This window comes from Artemia franciscana, chromosome 5 (assembly GCF_032884065.1).
Source record: "Artemia franciscana chromosome 5, ASM3288406v1, whole genome shotgun sequence".
Lineage (NCBI taxonomy): Eukaryota > Metazoa > Arthropoda > Branchiopoda > Anostraca > Artemiidae > Artemia > Artemia franciscana.
In genome coordinates, this window is record NC_088867.1 from 28422931 (window position 1) to 28450050 (window position 27120).

Sequence of the window (27120 nt, forward strand, 5' to 3'; positions counted from 1 at the left end):
GGGAATTATTTCCTAGTGGAATAGAAACACTTGATCCATTTGTTACGGGAAAAGGGGGAAATGTCATTAAGATCAAGAAGCTTATTCCATAGAATCTATTTCCTAGAACAACAAACAAATATTATTGCCAGCTCAGATGACTAGGGCGTCATTCGTTTGGGAAATCTCTGGTCTTACATTCAATTCCTACACTGGAAAAAAACCTTTGATGACGGACTATAAAATTTCCCTGAATTAAAACACGTCTTGTGTAAGTGGTTTGGGGGATGTCTTGAGGAAGAGTAAGCTCTATCACAACAATTGTGGCTGTTTCAGGAAATTACGACATCCTCATTAACATCCAGGGGTTCCCCACTTGACTAGCAGCCTGTTAGCTCTATCAAAACAGGTATCGTGGACAGGTAAAATTATATTATCCTCAATAAATTTTCATTGGTAAAAAATGAATTATTAATTAACACCCACGTGTGCATAATTGGTGGATAATCAATAATACCAGTTGGTTGCTAGGGCCCAACATGTTGAAGAAGCTTCTGAGGGGGAAAACAAAAGAACCCTGAGGAAAAACCATCTCCTATAGTGTTACGTAACAACCAGATGTGTCTAATAGATCGATAGTCAATCACACTTGTTGGTTGCTAGGCCCGTCGGAACTGGTTGTTAGGGCTTTACATAATTAAACAACAATATCTCCTAAAGTATTACATAGCAACCACCTTTGTGCAATAGATCATTAATCAATAATACCTGCTGGGTATTAGGGCCCGTTGGAATCGGTTACTAGGTCTCCGTTGGAACTTGGTTGCTAGGGCTTTGCATAGGTGAACAATTAAACTATTACAAAGCTAACATGTAAAAAATACATCCCCTATATTATTACATAACAACCAGGTATACACAATCAAAAATACCTACGTCTTGAACGATTAGCAACTTTAGGTATAACCCCTATGTGTCTGGTCAAATAGATTGGGTCTCAACTACTCCATCAGGTCTTCCTGATATTTTTCTGATTAGCCCTTTTCGTAAGCAGCTTCGATATAGTTTGCAGTTATTCTGTCCATACCGTAATACTCTAGGCCTTTTTGGAGACCTAGGATTGAACAATCCCCTTCCTTTCCTATCAACGAGCCCTATGTGTAAACAATGGGCAGTTTGCACATTTTACAGCCCTTGCCCTAGTGACTGTGGGGGACCATGCTATCTCTGTAGGTATAGTTTTTTACCTTTATACTTTATTTGAACGAAATCTGCTACCTTTGAGGGAAATGCAGTTAAAAGAGTTATGGGACTGGCTGCTCTTTGATCACGTTTGACTATTCAAAAGGCTTCAGAACTTTTAATTTCCAACAGAATTAGTTCATTTCAAAATAAATTTATTATGAAATTATAGGCCAAATAAACTGTAAAATTAAATTATAAAACACTACGAAAAGAATATATATTACTGTCTCTTTCACACAAAGTGGCTCTGGAAAAAAAGCTAAAAATAAAACTGTATAAATATAATTAACCAATACAACTAACGACTAATAAATATGCAAAGATGCAAAAGTCATAAAGATACAATTTAAAATAGGCAAATTGCCACGCTTTGCACATGCAAATGAAGTTTATGATTGCCTTTAGATTTACCTTTCCAGAAGTACCTTTGGAAGATGTATATTTCCACAATTGGCCTTTGGTTCCCATTGATGAGATTTTCTAACGCAAAATAACTCACAGACAGCGGATATAGGAAAATCGAAAAAAAATCACACAGAAACCGTTCACTACAACCTTGGTTGACTATGTGAAATCGACAGTATAATTGTTAACTTGTATGTTCTATTTCCTTGAAATATCCCTCAAGCCGCTGAGGATTTAAATTTTGAGTTTAAAAAACATGACCTTCGTGTTCTTTGTCAAATATTAATGAAAAACTTTTGATAAGTATGGTTAGTTTCTCAGTTACTTTCAATTTGCGGTTCTAAAAGGCTTTCAATCAGAATAACGGATGCTTGTTTCAATGGCTCATTAGAAATATTTCAACACAGCCGTTGAACCCTTGTGACGCATAAACTGACAGCTAGTGGTCATGCAAATTGGGTGATCATTAGATTTGTAACATAGTGCATATCCACTTATGCACTAAATATAACTCTAGAGAAAATAAAATATAAATGTCTCCAGAACCATCTAGACCATATCTAGTAAGACTAATAGAACTGAGATGTCCCATTACAAAGCTGCTGCTGCTGCTTGTGACCGCATAAATCTAGTGGTCATGCAAATTGGGTGATCATTAGATTTGTAACATAGTGCATATCCACTTATGCACTAAATATAACTCTAGAGAAAATAAAATGTAAATGTCTCCAGAACCATCTAGACCATATCTAGTAGACTAATAGAACTGAGATTTCCCATTACAAAGCTGCTGCTAAAAGTAAAAAGCTAAGTAAAAGTAAAGCTGCTAAGTAAAAAGCTGCTTTTATGTGACGCATAAAATGAAGGAAATCTGCTGGTTCGCGCAAAATAGTCGTTTTATTGCTCCGTTTTTGTGTAAATTTAAAGTAGGTTAAGGAAGAAGGAGAAAAAGCATTGAGGGTATTTGTGCTTGCAGTTGATGAACAATTTCACCCCTTGCAAAGACAAAGTAAGTAAACCTAGTTGGCAAATTTGACAGGGCCTGATATCAAATAAATATTTGGGTTAAAATGCATCTTTCATTAACATGGACAGATGGCTCCTAATCTTGGACATGATGTTAGATAGTTGGGATCAACTTTATGTTTTGACTTTGCTAGTTATGATTGACTGATTATAGAAAGACTTTTATTTGAACACTTTAACTTGGATATAGTTTTTTTTTTACTTTGTGACTGCTATTTTTTATTTATTTATTCATCCAATAGCTTGTAAGCTTAACATACAAAATGAAAATCAAACATCAAAAGAAAATTTAATGTTGTAACCATTATTTGCTTAGCATTTTTCCTTCAAAAGTGGCAGGCCACTTAATATGTATTAACAATTATTCTGCTTACAGAACTTGCCTTTGTAAATATTAGTGATTGGCCAGCTTTTGAAATAAATAGACTAAACAAATAAGCCAAAAAGTTACACCATAAGATTTTTTCTACTCTATTTTAAAATATCATAGTTGTTTACTGAATTTAAACCCCATCCCCCCTGATGGGTTAAGATATAGGCTAGCTCCATGAATGTGCAGGGTCATAATTTGCTATGAAACAGGGACTTTATTTTGCCTCAATGAGCTTTTAGTTTGAATATGTTTTAAAAGCAGCAGCATGAGCTCTAGGATAGGTGGGGCTCTAGGGTAGAGCTACCTTACCCTACAAGGCTATGGAAGCTGAAACTCCCAACTCTGGTTTATAGAAGAAGATGGAGTGATGCCATTCTGGTTCAAAAACTTATTAATTCAAAGGCAGTTCCCAGTCTTCTTCCTCTGGCATCTCAGGATTCTTGTACAAGGGGACATAACTTGAAGTTATCCTGGCATTTCTCCTTAAAGCAGCAATGCACCCATTTTCTTACCAACCATGTTGCCAACCTCTGGAACAAATTACTGCCAGATACCATTGCTGCCCAAACCACAGACAGCTTTAAGAACCATCTTAACAACAAATTTTCAAAAAAAGAATGGAAGTATAACTGGGAAGCACTTGAATCAGCAACATGAAATTACTAGTCAAGTGTGTGTATTCAACTATGTGTCATGTGTTATCAACTCTGGAGTTTCTATGAGGAAAAATCCTTATATTGCTCCAAGCTGGAATTTAAGGTAAAATGAGCTTTTAAAAAACAGAGCTTTTTGAAAAATGAAAAGCAGAGCCCACTGGTATTTTCAGACAAAATTTGCCAATGAATTTTACTGGGCTGCGAAAACTGCCAAATAGCATTGCTACTATACTACTCCACTTTTTGCATGGTGGAGCACTATTTGTGTTTTGAGAGCTTTTCTTTGAGCAAAAATGATTTTTACATGTAAAAATGGCATTTCTAGACAAAGTCTGCCAACAAATCTAAAACTACCAAGTAGCATTGCTTTTTTTGCATGGTGGTGTCAGCCCACAGGACAATTTTGTTGGCACACTCTTTGTATCTTCCTCCTCAAACTTAAAACCCAAGGTGCACCCCTGCATAACATAAAGTAAGAATTCAGTTGTTTTTGGGGTTTTGTTTAGTATTTCACTCATTTAATGGCTTTACATGTGAAAGTCAGAGGAGGTAGAGTACATTGTCAGAAAAGCCACTATGATATTTGAAAAAAAAAACAACATTTTAATAAATCAGATTATCATGCTTCCTTCTGTTGTTGCCTATATTTGTAAGTTATTTTCAAATAATGCTTTCATCCAATTCTCTTCTATTGAAATTACTTAGGCCAAATACTTTTCACAGATGAGGAATGGTTTTAGCTATCAACAAAGGCATACAATGCATCCCAAGATTTAAAACAACAAAGAAGCACATAATTTAGAGCTTTATATTTATTTATTTATTAATACCAAATACGGTAAGCTTTCAAGCTTGTCGCAATAAATATAATAAATAGAAGTTATGACAACATAATACAACTGACAACATAGTACACACATATAAATCAATGAAAATAACGACTACAACAAACACTGACAAATAATACTATAAATTATTTAAAAATGATTTACTTTGAAAATTTGTTTCTGCTAGTCTTGTTTTGAATTTATTTATGTCATCTGTTAGAAATGTTTTAGGTGGAAGGTCATTCCATGGCTTCCACACCCTGCTGTAAAATGAATGTTGGCCTATTTTCCTTTTTGAAAGTGAGGGGTACAATTTATGTGGGTGATAACGGGTCCTGTTAGTGTCATTAAATGTGAAGAACTGTGATGTACTTATATTATCAATGCCTTTGATTATACGGAATGTGTTATTAATGTCTGCCCTATCCCTTCGGAATTGAAGACTTGACAATCCTAGCCTGTGCAGTCTATTTTCATACGGCAAATGTTTCAAATAAGGTATAAGCTTAGTTGCTCTTTGCTGTATTTTTTCAACCCTTGCTCTGTCATTTTTATTCAATGGATACCATACTGACGAATTGTATTCGAGTATAGGTCAAACTGTTGATTTATAAATGGCAATGAATGAACAGAGATTAAACTTACGGAAATTCTGTCTAAGACATAATAGCTGATAGTTTGCCTTACGAGTTACTTCAGAGACATGCTTGTCAAACCTAAGACTAGAATCAAAATGAACACCAAGGTCACGGACATTTTCAACAGCTAAGATTGAATGTCCAGCAAGATGGTATTGGTAACTTTGTTCTACTTTGCCAAAGTAATGGACAACCCTACACTTATTTTCGTTGACAAACATGGAGTTAGCATTACACCAATTGTGCACTGCATCCAAGTCTTTTTGAAGCAACGAAGCTCCATCTGAATTTGTCAAGGAGCAGTAGAGCCTTACATCATCTGCGAACATTTTAATTGTGGAATGGTGGACAACAAGAGGCAAGTCATTGATGAAAAGGCAGAAAAGTACTGGACCAAGGCAACTACCTTGTGGAACGCCATTTAAAACTATCTCAGCAGAGGACAAAGTATCACCTACAATCACTTTCTGCATCCTGCCTGTTAGATAATCACCAATCCAATTCAACGTTCTGGCACCAAGGTGATATACCTCACACTTTTGAAGTAAAAGCGGAATGGAAATTTTATCAAACGCCTTAGAAAAATCTATATAGATGCAATCAAACCTGAGACCTTCATCTGCCATCCTATGGAAGTCAGTAATTACTTCCAAAAGCTGTGTATTACATGAATGTTTTTTATGGAATCCGTGTTGAGATGGATGCCAAAGAAGATTCGATTCAAAATAATTTTGTATTCTCTTGACAATTAGTTTTTCCATAACTCTGGAAAAAATTGAAGTGTTTGATATTGGCCTATAGTTTTTAAATTGCGTTTTTGTGCCACTTTTATACAGGGGTTTAATTATTGCTTTTTTCCATGCCAAAGGGCAAGTACCAGACGCCAGACACTGATTATACAAATGTGTCAGTGGTTCAGTGAGCTCACACCACAAATGCTTCAAAGGGCCTTCCACATGGTGTGGTTTAGGCTTTGGAACCATTCCTGAAAGTTCTGTTCAACTAACTTGACCACTTTTCAAGATAGCAAAAAGTTACTCATCTATAATGTAACCATATATAAGCAGGGTAAGATCTCCTGGTTGTCATACAGCTAATCACCATTTGAACAGACAAATTGCTGTAAAATCTCTTCTATACCAAGTGGATTGTTTTGTACATGGTTTTCATGAATATTTTCACCATATTTGTTAAAAAAAAATCCAAAAAGAAGTGTTTCAAAGAAAAGTAAGTTCAGAATAAAATATTTGTAATATCATTTGTTTTCAGTAAAGCACCAATGATTCGTAAGGCTTTATACTTTTATGGCTAGGGGAGGGGGGCAGTAGCCAAACACTTGTTTGTAGTGATTTTGTTTGTTTTGAGCTTGATTTGCATATTTAATTTATGTTTTACTCATTTTAAGACTTATCTATTAATTTATATATGTCAACAATAGTAAATGTACATAAGTTAAAACACTTGCCCTGGGGACTATCAGGGAATTTTCCTCCAATAATATTAAAGTAACAATAAGCAACTTACACTCACAGCCCTTGTCCCTGGGGCTGGTGGGGCTCAACCCCAGAGGCATAGTTATTTGGCATTTGAACTATTTTGATCAAAATGGCTGTCTCAAGATTTTGACTGGATGCCTTTGGGGAAAAAGGAGTGGGGGGATGGTTGCCTTTTGATCATTTTGAATCTTAAAGAAAGAACTAGAAACTTCAATTTCCAATCAAATAAGCCCCTCCAAAGTCAATACAACCACCCTTTCCACAAAAACCTTACATGCTAGCAAAGGACAACTTGCATGTTACAACCCTAGCCTTGGGGGCTATGGGGGATTTTTAACCCATAATTTATAGCCATTTGAATTTTGGATTATTTTGAACAAATGGATGCATTTGGGGAAGAAGTGCAAGGGAGGGGAAGCTTACTTTCTGATTTCAACTCCTAGAAAGGGCAAAAAATTTCAAATTCCAATTGAATGAGGCCACCTCCAAAGTTTATACAACCACGCCTTCCATAAAAACATTATTTGTCAACAATGGGTAACTAGCATAATTTATAGCCCTTTCCCCAAGGACTGGAGGGGGAGGGGTTCAAACCTGGAAGTATAGCTATTTGACATTTTGAGCAAAATGGCTATTTCAAAATTTTGATCCAATACATTTAGGAAAAAGAGGGCATGGGGGGGCTAGTTGCCCTCCAGTCACTTTTGACTCTTAAGAAGGAACTAGAACTTTCAATTTTCAATCAAATAATCTTCCTCCAAAGTTTACATAATCATCACTTCCATAAAAACCTGATATGCCCCTGATGCATAAGTTACAGCTCTTGCTCCAGGCTCTGGGGATTATGTCAACTCCAAAGGTGCTGTTATATGATCTTTGGACTATTTTGAACAAAATGGTCATCTCAAGCGTTATATCAGATGCATCTGGGGATATAGGGGCTGGGGGAGCTATTTGCCGTCTGATTTTTTTGGTACTTTATAAATAAGTGGAGCTTCCAATTTCCACCCCAATGGGCCTCCTCCAAAGTTTATGCACCCACCTTTACCATAGAAACCTTATAGGTCCCTGGGCATAACTTACAGCCCATGCCCAAGAGCCCTGGGGGTTGTATCAACCCTGAAGGTATTGTTATATAATCTTTGGACTATTTTGAGCACAATGACTATCTCGAACTTCTGATTGAATTCATTTGAGGAAAAGAGGTCCTAGGAGGCAATGTTGCCCTCTGATTATTTTGACTTTTAAATTGGAACTAGAACTTTCAATTTCCAATCAAATGAGCCTCCTCCAATGTTTATGCAACCATCCCCTTCAACAAAACCATATATATCCCTGGGGAATAACTTGCAACCCTTGACCCCAGGTTTTCCAGGGCTTTGGCAACCTTAGAGGCATTTTTATATGATACATCGACTATCTTGAACAAATGGCTATTACAAAATTTTTATCAGATTCATTTGGGGAGAGGGGGCGTGGGCTATTTGCCCTCTGGTCACTTTTGACTCTTAAAATGGAACTAGAACTTTCAATTTCTAATCAAATGAGCTCCCTCCAAAGATTATGGAACCACCCTTTCCATAAATACCGTACATGCCCCCAGGGCATAGCTTACAATGTTTGTCCCTGGGCTCTGGGAAGTTGTGTTGAGTCCAAAGTTTTTGGTATCTGATATTTGGACTAAATGGAACAAAATGACTATCTTAAAATTTTGGTTGGATGCATTTTAGGAATAGAGGGTGTGGGGGAGGTTTAGTTGCCTACTAGTCCCTTTTGACTCTTAAAAAGGGAGCTAGAACTCTAAATTTCCAATCGAATGAGCCCCCTCCGAAGTTGATATGACCACCCTTTCTATAAAAAACCTTATATGCCCCCAGGGCATAACTTACAATAATTACCCCTTGGTTCTCAGGGGTTGTCTCACCCCTGGATTTTTTTTATACAAGGTTTGAACTATTTTGAACAAAGTGAGAGTCTAAAAATTTTGATCAGATACATTTGGGGAAAAGAGGGTGTGAAGGGGGTCTAGTTGTCCTCCAATCATTTTTGACTCTTAAAAATGGAACTAGAATTTTCCAGTTATAATCAAATGAGCCCTGTCTGAAGTTTATACGGCCACCACTTCCACAAAAATCTTATTTGCCCCTGGGTCATAACTTTCAACACATGCCCCTCGATTCTGGGGGCTTGTGTCAATTACAGATGTTTTGTTGTCTGATGTTTGACCTATTCTGAACAGAACGGTTGTCTCAAAATTTTTATTGGATGCTTTTGAGGAAAGGGGGGGGAGTGGGGCAGAGTCTAGTTGCCATCTGATCAATTCTGAATTTTAAAAAGGGAATTAGAACTTTCAATTTCCAGTCAAATGAGCCCCCTCTGAAGTTTATACAGCCATCCCTTCAATATAAACCTTATATGCCCCCAGGGTATAACTTTCAACATGTGCCCCAGACTCTAGGGGCTTTGATTTTCCCCCGAGTTTTTGCTATCTGATCTTTGAACTATTTTGAACACAAGGCCTTTTTCAAAATTTTGACTTGATACATTTGGGTAGAAGAGGGTGTTGGGTGGGGGGCTAGTGGCCCTCTGACCACTTTTCACTCTTAAAAAGTGCACTAGACCTTCCAATTTCTAATCAAACGAACCCCCTCCGAAGTTTCTGTGACCACTCCTTTACTATAGTCAACGCTATAGCATTGCCTATTATACAACACTATCAAATTTAAATGTTTTGATAGTCAAAAGTGGAGTCTAATATGGAAACCTAATTTAAGCTTGCAAAATCTTGCCCAATCTTTGGCATAATGGGGTCTTAAACTTGGAATGAAGTATCAGTTCAACTGCAGAATTCTGGTTCCTCTATAGGAAGCACTATAAAACAAAAAGTAGTAGCCCACCATGGAAAAAGTGGGGTAGCATAGTAACAATGTTACTTGGCAGTTTTTATGGCTAAGTGACATTTGTTTGCAGGTTTCGAAATTTTGTCAAATTTTGCTACTGGCAGCTTTTGAACTTTCTCCATATATGGTAGTACCATTTCATTCCTTATTTTATGTTCTTAGACTGAAGTCAAAATGATAGCAAATGTGTTTTTTCCCAAGGTTAAAACAGGCATAGGCTAGCCCTATACTTTGTCCAATTTTCTCAGGCTTAAAAATATGGATAGAATAGAGATAAAGCTTGAAAACAGCTTCTTAGGGCATTGCTTTATTTAGGGATAGATAGATAGATAATTTTTTTATTTGCAACAATTACATACATAAATATGACAAACCAGTGCACATGCCTGGTGGCATACTTTAGCACTGACAATGTTACACAACGAAAATAAAAACTAGCACTGACAGTGTTACATACTTTAGCTCTGACAAAATAAAAATAAATCAAGCCAAAGTAAATACAAGCCTACAGCATCAACATAAATATACAAAAAAATAATTCTCGGCAACACATTAAACATAAATCACCTAATCATTTGTTATTTATTTAAATATTTGAAAACCCGTCATAACTTAATATAAATCCGTCATACCTTTAATCCTCGCACCCAATAATTTTGACAAATTTCAACTTTGTGATTATGTTTTGCAATTTTTTGATAAATAGTAAATAAATAGTATGAATTTTTTCCTAAAGTCCCAGTTCCCTAACTCAACTTACCTCAACTTCTCTAACTCAGTTTATATCATTCCTAAAGGCAAATTGCTTCACTTTATCCTCACTACCCTCCTCCCCTAATGAATACATAAATAGTCCATTTTTTATATTGCCATTATATTTTACAGCAGCACTACTCTTTTCTTCTTTAGAGTTTGTACTGTCAATTTTTTTGCTGTTTGCTATTATAAAATGTAATGGTAGTATATTAAGCAGACTGTTTTTCCCCAAGGTTAAAACAGGCATAAGCTAGCCCTATAATTTGTCTAATTTTCTAAGGCTGAAAAATATCGATCGAATAGAGATAAAGCTTGAAAAAAGATATAAAGGCTCTTAGGGCATAGCTTTTTTGGGTATGAATTTATTCCTAAAAGTTCCACTTCTGTAACTCTGCTCACTTCAACTTCCCTAACTCAGTTTTTCTCATTCCTAAAGGCACATTGCTTCACTTTATCCTCACTACCTTCCCCCCCTAATGGATAAATAAATAGTCTCCTTTTTATATTGCCATTATATTTTACAGTAGCACTATTTTTTCTTGGTTCGAGTTTGTACTGTCAATTTTTTTTGCTGTTTGCTATTATAAAATGTAATGGTAGTATATTAAGTAGACTTAATGGTAGTATATTAGTCACTAAACAACATGAAAATCTTCAAAAGAAAATTAGGTTGTTCCAAGCCGCAATTTGGGGTAAAATTAAAACGACTTACCAGCTTGGTCAGCTCCATGAGCAGAGCATTGTTGTGGGTAAAAATATATTTTGAAGAAAGAAGGTAAATAAGCCCATCTTCATGTTTGAAATCTATTAACACCAGAGAGAAATCCAGAGTTTCTAGAAGGGCATTGTGCAAGTCTACTTCAAATGTAAAGCCAGTGTTGCCTGAGATTATTCATCAGCTAATTGGTAACATTCTAATTTTTCAACTAGAAAATTAGCAACACTTAGCCCACATAGCAATTAATATTTTTTTTTAGAATCAGCATTGCTTCATGATATAAAGAATGAACTAACACATTACACATTCATTCATCGAAAGTTGTCTTAACCCTCAAAATGGTCTAGAGCTCTACATCTGCCACCCTAAAAAGTCAGATTGTTTGCCAGTAAAGTTTTATATTTTTTCCCAAATATTACAAAAGATTTGTATAATAAGGTTTTCAGGAGATAATCTCTCAGGAAGGTAATGGTGCTTAGTAACATGATTGATCAATTCATTTCATGTTTATGTTTTGCCTGGATGTTGAGACCACAATATTTAAAAATGCTGCAGGTAGTGATGGCCCATTAGCTATAATGTATTTATTTCATATCTCTTAAAAGGAGTTTAAAAAGTAACAATTCTTATCAAAAATTGTTTGCATGTTAATTTGCTATTTTGTACATTTGAGCTATAGCAGCTTTCAGTTGTTTTGCTACCTTTAAGTAATTCTTTTTTATTTTACTACTAAAATTCATAAATCATCAAGTTTTTTCCTATTTTAGGAAATATTTCCTGTTATCTGTTCAAAAGAAGATGACTGCTATTAGGTCATTTAAATGTGAAGATTTATTCAAGTTTAATAATGTGTAAGTGAAAGCTTTGATTTTTATGTCTAGAATTTAGTTGCTTTAGTACTCATCTGTAGTGAAATAGGTATTACCACAGTAATAAGAATAAAATTAGCTAATATCAAAGCTTTTGTTGTATACATTGGCATAGTGGTCCGAGGGAGGTGACGAGATTCTCAAATACTGGCTCAAAGACCCTCGCACCTCGTGGAAAAGCAATGGCCTTAAAGCAAACTTCCTTTGTTTTTTGAATCCACCTCCAAAGAAAATATTTTGACCCATTCCTCTTAAGTATTTGACCTTCGTATACCAATTTCTGTTGACATGCACATTATTTCAGGATATAATGGGCATAGAGACTTCAAAATTCAGGTTAATTCTTTTCTTTTATCTTTTTCCTTTTTGACATTAAAAGAAATTCTCAACCATATGTACTTAATGATATTGCAGTAAGTATAGACTGCTTGTCAAAATATTCTAGTTTTGGAATTGTCAAATGCTACTATTAAACCCTAGTTTGAAGCTCTGATTGTTCATCAGTCTGGAAGCCTTTTTTTTTTGGTGATCTTTCCCCTAATGGGGAAAGGGGGATAGAGAAATTAATTTCTATCCCAAGGGTCGACTTGAATTGTCTGAACTGATCTAGTACCTTCCTTCCCCTAGCCCCTTTATTTACAGATAAGATATGCTTAAATGGAATGTTTCCAGGAGCGAACATTTTTACCTTTCAGTTTGTTTCAGAGGCAACAGAGCAGCATTGATTTATTTTCGGGCGGAATCACTCTCAGTCCACTGTATGGAAGGGATAATTGTAAAAGCTTTGGAAGGTGCTCTTTTGATCAAAAGCCCTCTCCTGCGCTCTTTTTTCCCGTGGGTATTCCATATTCCTATATGACATCAGATCTAAATTTCCAAAAAGTCATTCTGCCTAGAACTGTCAAAGATCAATAAAAATGTTTTTGAGGATGAACCCATGCAGTACCAGGAGCAAGGGCTCTAATTTAAAAAATCTGTTTTTTCACAGATCGATTTTACGGTAGAAAAGGGTGGGCCTGTTTGCTATTTGCTGTCTGATCAGCATGACGCTTTTAGGGATTGTTCCCTGAGTCAAGGGGATCTCGTACTTGCAATAAGAGGGGAGATAGGGCGCTAAGTGTCTAAAAATAATCAGAGCATGCTGAAGAATAATGCACATTAGTTCTCTTGCAAAGGAAACCCTAATGGACAACCAAATTTAGGCCGTGTGCACACTCGCCACAAAAATAGGCCCCCAAAAAGGGTCAAAAAGCTTCTTGGTCCGGCTAGCTTGAAATTTGAACCATTAGATTTGCGTCAAGCAAATCCGATTGTACAAGACAGGTTTGGGAAAAATAATTTGTCCAAAAATGTGGCCTAAATTTGACCAAAACGCTTTTTTAAAGGCTAGTAACTGCTAAGGCAGATAAGCAAGCATATTGGTCAAATGTAGCCTGTGAAATGGAAAAAGCTGCTGCACGCAATGATTCACGGAAACTCTACCAGCTCCTAGGCGGATCAACCGGGAAAAAGAAGCAAAGATCTACCCCAGTAAGGACAACAAGCTCCTCACGAGCGAAGACGATCATATCGAACGCTAGCGTACTCACTTCCAGGAGCTCCGTCACCCACCAGAAAATGACCATAGCCAGCCCATTCCATCCCACAACAGTTATGAGCCACCATCCGTGTATGAAGATTGCATCATCACCCCTCCAAGTAGAGAAGAAATTATCCATGCCATAAAACTATTAAAAAATAACAAAAGCCCTGGCATTGACGAATTACCAGCTGAACTTCTCCAGGCCCTTCCAGAAGCGGCTATCGATGAGCTCCACAACTTACTTACGGATGCCTGGATCAATGAATACATTCCTGGAGAGTGGAGGACCTCTGTAATAATTCCTGTATTTAAGAAAGGGGATTGAGCCGATTGTACAAATTATAGAGGAATTTCCTTGATACCAGTTTCTGCAAAAGTTTTTACCATAATAGTATCAAATAGGTTCAGAAATATAAGGAACGGTCGGAAGAGGCCCAATCAAGCAGGATTCAGACCTGGTATGGGATGCTGCGATCACATTTTTAGCCTGAGACAGATCCTGGAACACCGCCTTATACACCAGTAGGAAGCAAAACAAGTCTTCATCGACTTTGTAACAGCATTTGACTCGGTGAAGAGAAACGCTATCTGGGATGTAATGAGGGATGATGGAGTGCCGGAAAAAATTGTCCGTTCAATTAAGGGGGACGAGGGCATTTGTTAGTGCAGACGGAGAAATCTCTAAAGGACTATCAATTGAGGAAGGAGCGCGATAGGGTTGTGCAATATCGCCCATTTTATTTAACTTTGTTATCGACCAGATCATGAAGACCCTTGACAAATACAAAGGGTCATGTCCCCATACTAAAAAAATGGGGGCCTAAAAATTGTCGAACTAATTTTTTCAGTTGATATGAAACTTGTACCCTGTATTGTAAGTCCTCGGCCACGCAAACCCTGACGCACAAAAAAATAGAAAAAAACATGATTCCCTTGGCCAAATGGTTGCTAATGTAGAGGTAAAAATTTGCTTGGGGTCTAGGCCTCCCTCCATCTGAAAATTGGGATCGAAAAGAGCAAAAACACTTTCTTTGGTTTTTCATGTGATTTTTCGTGTGGACCACACTTTTTTTTTAGAAGGAATAGGGGGCTATAAGTGCTGACATCCATGGGTCCCTGGGTCAAGGGGAACCTTATGTAAGGAAAATTGTGTTGGGTCAAATGGGGCCCAAAAGGACCAAAACTGTTTTTCGATCACAGATTTGGAAAACCGCTTAGAGGCTCTTCGTGATTATGTTTAAAGTTATGCTTACATAGGGCCGCAAGAACCTTACTGAAGGTTCACTTAACAACAAATTAAGAAAAAGATTGTATGGATTGGTAATGCTAGAAGATAGACACAATATTTGTCTGGGTCTCTCCCAGGGGTGGCTCGAAGGGGGGGATTCAGCCCACTGCTTTTAGTAAAGTCACATAAGTCGTTTATTTTGACCTAGCTGAGATCCAGCTAGGTCAAGCTCAATTCGACACAGTCCAAGTTGTATTTTCCTTCTGCTAGAAATACTTTTGTATGTTTAAACTTCTCGGTTAAGAAATTCTCAGCTTCAGTTGTAGATACCGAATTCACATGTAAATAGGATAGAGTCGTTTTATTTTATCGTTTAACTATAGTTTTTATATTTTTGTTTTTAAACAGAGTCGTTTAAATTGAACCAAGTTTAAAGGGACTGTGCTGTTAGCATTTAGCGCCTTAAATCTACTTATACTCGTGTATGATTTATTTTTGTCTGGTCGTTCAGATCTAGCCGCTTTTTTTGTGAAGTCATATAAGTTGTTGATTTTGAACTCGTCCAGTTCCCAGGTGCTCAATTCAGTCAGAGACAGTCTACGTTGTATTTTCTTTCTCCTGAAAAGACTGGGATTTTAAGTTCCTCAGTAGAGAAATGGTTGATTTTAGCTAGCTTCAGCCGTAGATACTGAAAACAAAATTTTCATGTAAATAATATAGAGTCGTTTTATTTTATTGTTTAATTACTATATATTTCTAATAATTTCGGATTTAAACAGGGTCGTTTCAATTAAACCAGATTTAAAAGAACTGGACTGGTAGCCTAGTAGATCGCCTTATGATTCATTTCTGCCGAATTGCTCAATAGTTCGGGAAAATTTGAGTTAAGTCTGACTAAATAGCGTGAACAAACCAAAAGCAAAAGACTAGGTTACCTGCATGGAGTTTGGGTCGAACTTTGAACTTTGGAAGCATAAAATTTTCAAACACAATGGAAAATTAACCAGAATTCAAAGAAAAGGAGTCTCAGTAAACCCTTTCAAAGCAAGTATATCCAGGACAGGGAAAAACTCGATTGCAAAACAAGGTTCAGACGGATAGAACCCTTTAGAAGGACAAGCAAGATTTTACTATGTATCCAGAATTTGTTTCCCAAGATAGGGGTGCTTTTGAATAGTCTGGATAGCTCATTCAAGTCGGGAGGTAAGTTTTGTCTAGGACTAGAGTAATGAGTTGTGTTGAAACTCATAACAAACAGAAATTAAATAAGAAATCATTTTAAAGTTGTGCCTTCGGCTTTTTACAGTGTTTTTTTCATATCACGCCATCGATCAATACAAATGACGAAAAAGAGTCAAGATAGGGCAAGACCTCTCCGGTCAAAGACCCAACGGGGTATTTTTTACATGTGCTACTATGCTGGAATACATTATACGAGTAGTTGCTAGTTACATTGCCATTGTTAAGACTGTCCAAGAAAATTCTATGTTGAATGCAAGATATATCTTGGTGGAAATACAATCCAGATCATCTTCTGTATTTGAGCTATTTAACAAGCTAACAGTCGATTGCACTGAAGAACTTTTAACATTTAAACAATTAGTGGAGTTGTTGTCAAAAGTTACTGTGACTATTTTGAAAATATAGTTTCCAAGGATCCAGGAATAAGGAAGCCAGTACCATAGGTCACCTTATTTCGTGTGGTCCTAATCAACCAAAACTGGGTGTATTCCCAGATGAACCTTCAAAATCAAAAATGAAACAGCGGGCGTTTTCATCTAGGATGGCATGCGGATTACCAGTTCTTAGAATACAATATCGAGAAAGACTTTTCCTGCTTTGTGTATTTCGTTTTCTCCAATGGACCCGGGAGAGAGCAATTGAAAAAACCTTGGGCGGAAGACGGTGTGTAGCAATGGCACAGAAGAGAAAAGCAAAGTCGAAGAAACAAAAACTGGCAAGTGATTTTTCTTCCGAGTCACACAAAGCAGCTTGGTCTGATTTTTGTCACTTCGTCTATAACAGTGGTCAAGCGGGTTTTCCACTTGATGAAAGAACCCGAACTAAGGTTTTGCAACAAGCAAAAGATAAGAGACAAACAGAAAAATTGAGGAAATTTTTTTTGACGTTGCAAGGGCCCTAGCGAGACAGGGCATTGCCTTTATTAGAACTGAAGAACAAACTGACAACTTTGTTCAAATTGTTCAACTTCTAACGAGATATATGGCTGCTCTTGATCCCAAAATAGACCATAATAATTTGCCTTACGCACAATTTCCAGAACGAGCTCATTTACTTGCTTTCAGCAAAAGTCTAGGAGAAGATCTTCGACAAAGTCTTGGATTCAAATTTCAATCTGTGATGGCGGATAGGACACCCGATTCTTCACATTTTGATAAGCTTGCGATCGCAACCCGCACTATCAGCTCAGAAGGGATGCCTAGAAAAAGACTGCTGTGAGACTAATGACAAAACTGGGCAAGGTATGGCAGGAAGTCTAATAGGAACATTGTCAAGGAGAGGGATTCCTCTGGATAAACTAGCTTTCTAGTCTTATAACTATGCAAGTGCAATGGCTGGTCAATTTAATGGAGCCCAGTAGAAAGTATCTGAACTCCTTGATTGTTGTGTGCCTTGTATTCCCTGCCAGGCCCACAAACTAAAGACTGTTATGGCACATAGTGCAATTCAAGTCTTGGTGGACTGCAATGGCTGAAACCCTACAAGCAGTAGTTACTTCGCTTGAAGCAATCATTTCAGTCATTGACGAATTTAAACAGATACAGAACGCCATTACGGAGTTTTTAAAGGCCAAAAGTAATCTCAACGTAGTCAGTCCCCTTTTCTGCTTATCACCCCTGCAACCTCCAGGATATTGGATCAGAATTTTGAGATAGTCATTTTGTTAAAAAAAAATATTGTAAGATCTAATTGGTATATTCTCTGGGTCAACATCACTTTTACAGCCCAGGGCAATGGCCAAAATAATGCAAATCACTAATTGCTTGCACAAATGATTTTGCTTGAAAAAGTGGCCACACTTGGTCTTGGTTTTCTATCGGCTAGGTACTCTCTAGGTCGTTTTCTAGACCTAATTCTCAGTTTCCCAAGGGTATACTCTGGAAACGAAACGTGTACTTAAGAAAATCAAAAGACGCAAAATGCACCTGAATTTTCAAATTATCTGCAATATCTCGGGAATGGTTTTGGGAGAGGGGGGGTGAACAGGAACTGCCAGGGAATCTTTAGGGTCAGTTGGGCCAATAACTTTAACTCAGAGGAGAATGTAGAGGTAAATCGAAAGTCACTTAGTGTAACCCGGCTATCAATATAGCATATCTGCATCATCTGGAGAATGGCTTGGAGTTCGAACTTAGAACTTACACATAACCTAGTGTTGGGGAGCGGGAGAGAATATGAGCAACGATTGGGTCGCCAATATATGTAAAAATTTTAGCGCTCGGATCCCCTGTTGGACTAGGGTTTAATCTCCAGTGAAGTTGCATTAAAGACCAAAGAAAAAGCACATTTAACTAGGCCATCAAAATAACATACTGTATTATCTCAGGAACACCTTCTGGGATTGACCTGAAATTTTCGGGTGATGTTGGGGGACCAAATGGACTTCAAATTTTGACTTTGAGGGAAGGGTAGAGGTAAATCGAAGGGAAACATGTATCCAGGTTATCCAAATGGCATATCTGTAACATCTTGAGAACGACAAAAGGGTCCAAGCTGAAATTTCTGCCATGTTAGGGGTGGGAAGGGAAGGGCTCTTCATTTTTTGTGTTTAGAAGAAGAGGAGGTGGGGGCCGAAAAATTGATGTTTTCGACCTGCGAGATATTTCTTCTCTCTAATCAGCTTGAAATAACATTCATAAGTTTCCTGGTTAGGTGGGTGCATCAACTTTCTTCACCCGAAAAAGGGCCTGTTTTGTCTCTGATAGGTTTGTAACTTACAGGACATGTAGACAAGGCCAGGCAGGCCCCAGTGAAAAGAATATATTTTGAAGGTTGGTTGTATCTGTGCGTGAAACTTGAAGCTGGGCCAACAATTTTTTTCTTCTCAGATATGCTTAGGCTTACCAGGCATGTATACAGTTACAAGAGGAACTCAATGAAAAAAAAAGTCAAGAAAAAATTGCTATATTGGTTTGTAACACACAAACTGTTATGTCTGTAATCAGCTAGCAATTTACTGGGCAATGTATGCTGGGTCAAGCCTACCTAAGAAGAGAAGAAAATTTTGAAACAAGTAGGTTGGAAACAAATAGAAACAGTAACAAGAGACAGCAACAGAAACAAGTAGATTGATTTTTGAAATTAAATTGGAAATGTTGTTATATCGATTCATAGCGAGAAAAATTCGTCCTTTTTTATGGCACTTGGTATCTACCAAGTGACATATAGCGATCGCAAATTCTGTCGGTCTGTCGGTATGTCTGTCTGTCCCGGTTTTGCTAGTTCAGGCGCTTCCAGGTAAGCTAGAACGATGAAATCTGGCAGGCGTCTCAGAAACCAGACCAGATTAAATTAGAAATTGTTGTTTTCCCGGTTCGACCATCCGGCGAGGAGTTGAAGGACGATTAAATCGGATAAATTAGAAAAAATGAGATATTTTTAACTTACGAACGGGTGATCGGATCTTAATGAAATTGAATATTTAAAAGGATATCATGCCTCAGAGCTCTTATTTTAAATCCCCACCGGATCCGGTGACATTGGTGGAGTTGGGGGGGGGGACCTAAAATCTTGAAAAACGCTTAGACTGGAGGGATCGGGACGAAACTTGGTGGGAAAAATAAGCAGAAGTCCTAGATACGTAATTGACGAAACCAGAACGGATCCGCTCTATTTGGGGGAGTTGGGGGGGGGGTTAATTCTAAAAAATAGAAAAAAATGAGGTTTTTTCAACTCACGAAGGAGTGATCGGAACTTAAAGAAATTTCATATTTAGAAGGAACTCGTAATTCATATCTCTTATTTTAAATCCTGACCGGATCCAGAGTCGTTCGGGGGAGTTGGGGGGACCGGAAATCTCGGAAAACGCTTAAAGTGGAGAGATCAGGATGAAACTTGGTGGGAAGAAGAAGCACAAGTCCAAGATACGTGATTGACATAACCAGACCGGATCCGCTCTCTTTGGTGGAGTTGGGGGGGGGGAGTAATTCGGAAAAATTAGAAAAATGAGGTATCTGTAACTTACGAACGGGTGATCAGATCTTAATAAAATTTGATATTTAGAGGGATCTTGTGATTTAGAGCTCTCATTTTAAATCCCGATATTGGGGGGAGTTGGACGGGGAAACCGGAATTCTTGGAAAACGTGAAAGTTGAGGTATCTTTATCTTACGAATGGTTGATCGGATTTTAATGAAACTTGATATATAGAAGGATCTTATGTCTCAGATGCTCATTTTTAATTCAAATCGGATCCAGGGACGTAGGGGGGCTGGAGGGGGGAAACAGAAATCTTGGAAAACGCTTAGAGTGGAAAGATCGGTATGATACTTGATGGGAAGAATAAGCACAAGTTATAGATACGTGACTGAAATAATTGGAATGGATCTGTTCTCTTTGGGGGAGCTGGGGGTGGCGGTGCTAATTTGGAAAAATAAGAAAAATTGAGGTATTCTTAACTTAAGAACGGGTGACCGGATCTTAATGAAATTTTATATTTAGAAGGAATTCATGTCTCAAAGCTCTTATTTCAAATTCCGACCAGATCTGCTAACATTGGGGGAGGGGGGTTGGAGGGGGAAGCTGGAAATCTTGGAAAACGCTTAGAGTGGAGAGACCAGGATGAAACTTGGCTGGTAGAATAAACAAATGTCGTAGATACGTAATTGACGTAAACATACTGGATCGGATCTCTTTGGGGGAGTTAGGGGATGGGTTTCAGTGCTTTGGCGAATTTGGTGCTTCTGGACGTGCTAGGACGATGAAAGTTGGTAGGCGTGTCAGGGAGCTGCACTAATTGACGTGATAAAGTCGTTTTCCCCGAACTCGACCATCTGGAGGGCTGAAGGGAGAGGAAAAACTAGAAAAAATGAGGTATTTATAACTTACGAGTGGGTGATCGGATCTTAATGAATTTTGATATTTAGAAGGACCTCGTGACTCAGGGCTCGACGGGCATCAAGCCTCTGATTTTGCTTTTAAATCAATATTGATTCTTAGAATATTGCTAGAGCTCATACCATATGAGCTCTTGGCTCTTCCGGCCTCGTCACAAGTGCCATATGAGCTCTTAGCTCTTGTTTACGCTAGTGTGCTGGACAATGTAAGGTCGCGTAGACATTCAATCAAATTTTCAGGACCAAGGGAAGCTCAATTAAGATAAAAATTAACGAAAAAAAAAATCTGGTTGTATTGATGTGTGACATTGTCTTTTTTTAGACAACAAATCCATGTTTTTTGAAAATATATAACCTTGACATGTATTTATTTAAACTAACCAAAAGTTAAAAGAAAATATAACATAAAATGGTTATAATAAAAAATATTGTTAGACAGTGATATTGTTAGACTGTTGTCTTGTTGATGATGATGTGATAAATAAAAAACATTTTCCTCGAGATTCAAATCGTTTTCACTGAAAGGCAAAGGCAAATGGTGGTCTGGCCTTTAGAAGACTTAACAGTTGGTATTCCTACTCCTTTTTGTCGTAATTTCTGTTCGTTTTAAGTTTATTCTTCTAAATACGTGTACATTATAATTTCTGTACGATCATTCTTTTTAATTCCTGTACGTCATTTAATTACCTATAGAAGTATTTTATCTTTATATTTAATGTGATTATTCACTTTGTTTTAAGTTTGATTCCTTATATTGCTATATTTCTGATTTTCTTTGGTTTTAATATGGCGTCTTACCCTTCTTTGAAAAACTTTTTTTTGGAAAACGTCTTTTAAATTAATAATTGGAATGAACTCGCAAATCTAGCTAAGTTGCAGTATAGAATTCAAACAGCTTTGAAAATTAATTCTTTTTATTAGACTAATCTTGGTAAATATTTGTTACAGGAACTTCGACCCTCTGACAGAAACTGTATCCTTTGTATATCATTGATGGTAAACTCGAATGAAAAGTTTGCAATGTGAAGCGACACCGCGCTGCCAACTTGTGTGGGTCATCAGTTTCTATCTCTCATAGAATTGACTTACCAAGTTGAATGCTTGCTATGTTTAAAGTATATTCAGGTACAAATTTAGGGTTATAATCCCCCTCCGTAAGTATTCAATCGTTCCTGAGTTTTCGCTTGTTTAAATCAAATATTGTATCAACAGTTCGCTTTGTCCAGAGCTCAAATATTAGGCCGAGTTTTATTTAATCTAATTACTGACACGTCGGCTCTATGATCATTTGTCTGTCTGTCTCTCATGTCTGTCTGTCTGTCTGTCTGTAGGACTTTTATGGAATTTTCATCAATCCTCTATCTCTCCTTACTTCTCTAATTTAGAAGTGAGACAGTGACTATTGCAAGAAAAATGCATCAGAACTAGAGACAGGGAGTTTAGTTATCTCATAAGCTTCAAACTATTTTTTGGGGATTGAAGTAAGGTGTTGACAGGCTGATTTATCCATAATAATATACAATACGACATTTATTAACAGTGAAATCCTTTTTGGGCCATGCCTATTACAAAAATACACAGCCTCATAAACTTTATAAACAACAACATACCCTTAAATCCAAACTAATGAATAAATATATTAAAGAAAATGGCCCCTATGTGCCATGACTGTGCTTGCCAACTTTACCAACTTCTTAAACCCCCTAAAATTTCGATAGCAATATAAATTCCACTCATTCCTCTCTTTTATACCATCCCAGGAAAATTTTTTCCCTCTGTACATTTAATCCCAAAAAATCCAGAAAATAGATAATATCATCCTCCTAATCTCTAGACGTTGGGTAAAAATAAGACCTATCTTAGATCTCACCCTTTTCAAATACTTTCTTTTATCACTAAGGGCTAAAAATTGCTTTTCTTAATCCTAGCATGCAGGGAAAGAGAGTCTGGGAGGCTGTTCTCTCAAATTACCATTTCTAGATTACTCGGTTCTTTAAATTAATCCATACTTGATGGCACGCCTCATTTTAGCCCTAATCCTTTCCCGTTATTCTACAGCCCAACTTCTCCGAAACTTTTAAAAAATATCTTACTTCGCTAGTTCAAGAAACTTTTCTCCTATTTCTAAAGCACTCTTGGTAAGCCGACTTTAATAGCCTACCCTCTTGTAGAGAAGTGGTTTCTCCAAACAACTTCACTGAATTGTCTATAGCATATTCCCTTTTTAGAATCTTCATATTTCACAACCGTCACTGAACCCTGGTCTCAAATATTTTCTTCACTAACTTATTGTCATCAATAACGCCTGTATTTCTTATACCGCTATTTAGTACAATCCTCGCTCCCCTTTGTCCTCTATTCACAATAAAACCGACATGACAACCCTATCTGCCATTTGATGAAACCTTGCACCCTAGATATGAAGACTTCTAGACTTTTTAATTCATCACCATTCACATTATATATATAAAAAAGAACTTTTTATCTCCAAGTGTAGTAAAAACTAAAAAGCAGTAAGGAATAGTTGACATTTATAAGGGCTAAAAATGAAAGCCTAAGGCAATCATGGTATTTTGTACCTATACAAGAATACCTTTTATGTCATGACTACCCTATGCTTTTTTTAGTCTTAGAAATTTGTTTTTCTTGAAGTAAGATTTTTTGATCATTTTGGAGATATAAGCGTTTTGTTCTTTAACTTAAATTTACTCTTTAGTCTTTTGGTAATACTTTTTTTTTTACCCTTCAAACCTATATAAGAAAATCCTTAATTTTTTACCATTAATAGTGGGACCTGAGATTGATTGATGTTTACAGACGATATAGATACAAACATCTTTACTCGCCCCTAATACTTACAAGAATTTGTACAGTTACTATAAAATATTCTAACATTATGTATCCAGAATTATTCACTTTTCGCAAATTGGGTCTCGGAACCTTAAGAGCAGAAACAGACACTAGTCCCGAAAACAAAAATCACTAGTGCCATCTAGCTTTTAATAGCTTGTTTGACCCAAAACCGCTACATACTTGTCTTTTCAGGCTCTCTGTGCTCCGTGAGAGTTATTGAAGCGTAATTTCCTTTTTCCTTTTCTTTATTGGTAAAGGAGACACAACGAATTGCCTCTCTGTCTCCTTTGTAAAAAAAAGTTATATGTAGGGTTTTTGTTCAATAAAGTCAAGATCAAGTTTAAAAAGCAAGTGAGGGTAAAGCCAGAAAAATTATGCTCACAGCAGGCCTACCGACTTAAAGTCAACTAACCTGCTTAACCCGCCAAGATTTTCTTCAGCTAAACTAAGCCTACTTTAGGCAGACTATATTTTGACTTTAAATAATTCTTGTATATAAAATATTTTGATTGATTTTCGCTTAAAGATCAATTTGAGCTTGAATCCTCTTGCATTGCAGATTAATCTTATCAGACATAAATTTTCGTTGAAAATTTCTATTTTTTAAATAATTAATTATCAGCGGTGCTACTATTCTTTAATCCCCATTTCTCCTGTCAAATCCTCGAATAACTAAGAATCGTCTTCCAAGAATTATCTTCATTATTTGAAAAGAAAAGTGGAAAGAGGAATATTACCAAAGTCCAAAATTAAAGCTCGCAGAATGATGTCGCTAGTAGTTACCACAAATCTATTCAATGGGGACATCAGGCTAAGTATATGTTTCTTATCAAGGACATTCAGTTTCCATCTTGTCAATTTATCAGCTTATTTAAGTTGCAAAACCTTTAGTTACGCCATTATTCCTAGCTTGGCTTCATGGCTTGGTAGAACAGCAGGGAACAGAACAAGAGCAACTACTTACACTTTATTATACGTTAGTCCGCATCTAGCATTCATTCAGTGCAGTCGCATTTCGCTAGCTCTGATAATTTGTGACGTGTGATTTGACCAGTCAACAACTAATTGAATTTAAGCCGGATTAACTCTGTACCTGTTTGGAATAAATAACGAGTGAAATACTTTTGAACTTGTAATTGAAACTTGTTCGATAAATTTATAAACTTGTATACGATTACGGCTTAAGGATTATTTATGGATTGTGGCTGTGAGTTAGTATTCAGCACTACTATCATCTGAGTCGTGCATTGAAATATTCGGATTACTTGCAAATCACTGGATTACTAGCCCCACTCAAAGATAAGTTATTATTTATTCTCATTGCATTCATTTAGCCAGTGCGGATCATTTCATAATTGTGCTTATTGAGAACTTCTCTGTGGATATACCTTTTTCACTTAATTGTTTTTGGACTGATGCCGAGCCGTGAGTGAAATTTGCTTATCATGGACAATTGGAATACCAGTACGCTTTATTATTGCCCAGTTTTGAATTTTGCTCAGCACAATCTCGATGAGGGGTTGGACCATCAGTCTATTGTGAAATACGCTAGTGATTTTTTCCCGTATGAAGATGTTCTTGGAGCTAAGAAACTTTTATATAGCAATTGCTTCCCAGATGAGCCTATACCTCGTCGTTCGGGACCCAGTGCTAAGAATAGTTCATTGCCGGACATTATCGCTACTCTTTCTCGCTGCTCTGCAGAAAATATTGATATTCCAGAGTTCGTGATCAAATCCCTCTCTGAAGTCCCTAGCATTCCGGCGTCAGCTTATTCTATCCTTACCGCCAAAGTCAACCAGTGCCTTGATCAGTTAAAATCGCTTGCTCACCTCAATAGTCCAACAACGTCTATTAATAGTTCTTTGGTCTCAGATAGTAAGGGTACCAATCACAAACCCTCGTACGCCGTTGTTCTTAAATATCCGCCTCCAGAACTAAGAGACCCCGTTTCTCGCAAGGAAAAGCTTGATTCTTTCGCCGGACATGACGGTATTGTGTCGGTAAAGTCCGATCCAGTAAGGAAAAGATGGGTTGTTGTTACGCGGGATAAAGTTTCCGCCAATTCTCTTGCCGCATCTGCTATTGCGAGCTATCCAAATATTCTTGCTAAAGTGATTGATCACAAACCTCTTGGAGTAATTAGGGGACTTCCCGACAGTGTTTCTAGCAGTATACTCATCTCCGTTATTCCTGGTCTTGTTGAGGCCAGCCAGATCGGCTCTTCTCATACATTCCGTTTAGAGTTCCTTGATTCCGCTGCACTAAAATCTGCCATCGCTACAGGTCTGCGCTTGGGTTACGAGTCTTTTAAAATATCGGAATACAAAGAATTGCCCAGACGGTGTCTTAGATGCCAAAGTATCCATCATTCGTTAGCTCACTGCCCATGTGCCCCGAATGAGTTGAAGTGCTCTAAATGTTCTGGATGCCATTCCAATACTAAAGACAATCCTTGCTTAGAGGCTCCGAAATGTGCCAACTGCGGCGATGCTCATGTTTCCTACAGTATGAATTGCCCAGTGATAAAACGCGCTCTGAACTCTGCTCCAAAATGAACCAAGCCACTATTTTAAGTTTTGCTTCTCTTAATATTAACGGCACAAAAGACAAAGACTTGTTAATTAATGAATTATTAGTCCATGACATAGTGTTCTTGCAAGAACATCTTTTGACCAAATCAAACGTTTCTAGCCTGAAGCGATCTTCTGTCCACCATTTCTTTTCGCAAGAGGCCAAGCAAACTAGAGGCCGCCCTTCCGGTGGCCTAGCAATTTTTTTCCGTTCCCCATCAAAGCCCTCTGTGATTCATTGTGATGATAACATCTTAGCGATTCAATGTGACAGTACCGCCTTTATAAACGTTTACTTACCTTGCGATCGACGTTCTATAGCATCGTTCACATCTTTCGCTAAATGTTGCTCCAGTTTAAAGTCTCTACTCGAAAGTCTACGTTTGAAAGACCTAAATTGGGTTTTAGCTGGTGACCTTAACTGTGACATTCTTGGTACCTCCGATAGATCAATCCTCTTGCTAGAATCACTTCCTAGCATATATCACGTCGCAGTTAAGAGCCTCCCATTCACGTATATTCATAACAGAGGCTGTTCAAAATCGAACCTGGATCACGTGATCTCTTCCAGTTTAATATCATCGATTGTCAGGGTGGACGAAGAGAAGATTGACGACGATCACCTTATTCTTAGCTGCAATTTGTCCTGTGAGCTATCTGGCAAAATACTTTCGGCTCAGCCGAAGTGGCATATGAAGTTGAATTGGGATCGTGCTAATGTCCCACTATACCTTGCTAGGCTAACTGCTTTACTCTCGACCATAAAAGCGCCATATCACCTGCTGCAAACGTCAGTTTCCTCGCCTTCAAGTACAGTTGATCTAAATTTCTATTATTGTCAAGTCGTCCATTGCCTTAAATCAGCTTCCAAAGCTGCAGTGCCTGTGGATAAAGTTAGGATTGGTACAAGAAAGCCTAA

At 37.4% G+C, this 27120-nt stretch overlaps 1 protein-coding gene across 1 annotated transcript in view; it reads left to right on the forward strand.

Annotated features, from left to right (window-relative positions):
- The first annotated feature begins 2484 nt into the window (after nt 1–2484).
- The window catches only part of LOC136027219 (N-alpha-acetyltransferase 20-like), a 38350-nt gene continuing 13714 nt past the window's right edge, over nt 2485–27120 (forward strand). Inside the window, exons 1-3 of the mRNA XM_065704255.1 lie at nt 2485–2638; nt 11787–11870; nt 21724–21748. Coding sequence (XP_065560327.1) covers nt 11818–11870; nt 21724–21748 — 78 coding nt within the window. The 5' untranslated portion in view covers nt 2485–2638; nt 11787–11817. The remainder of the gene's footprint in view (nt 2639–11786; nt 11871–21723; nt 21749–27120) is intronic.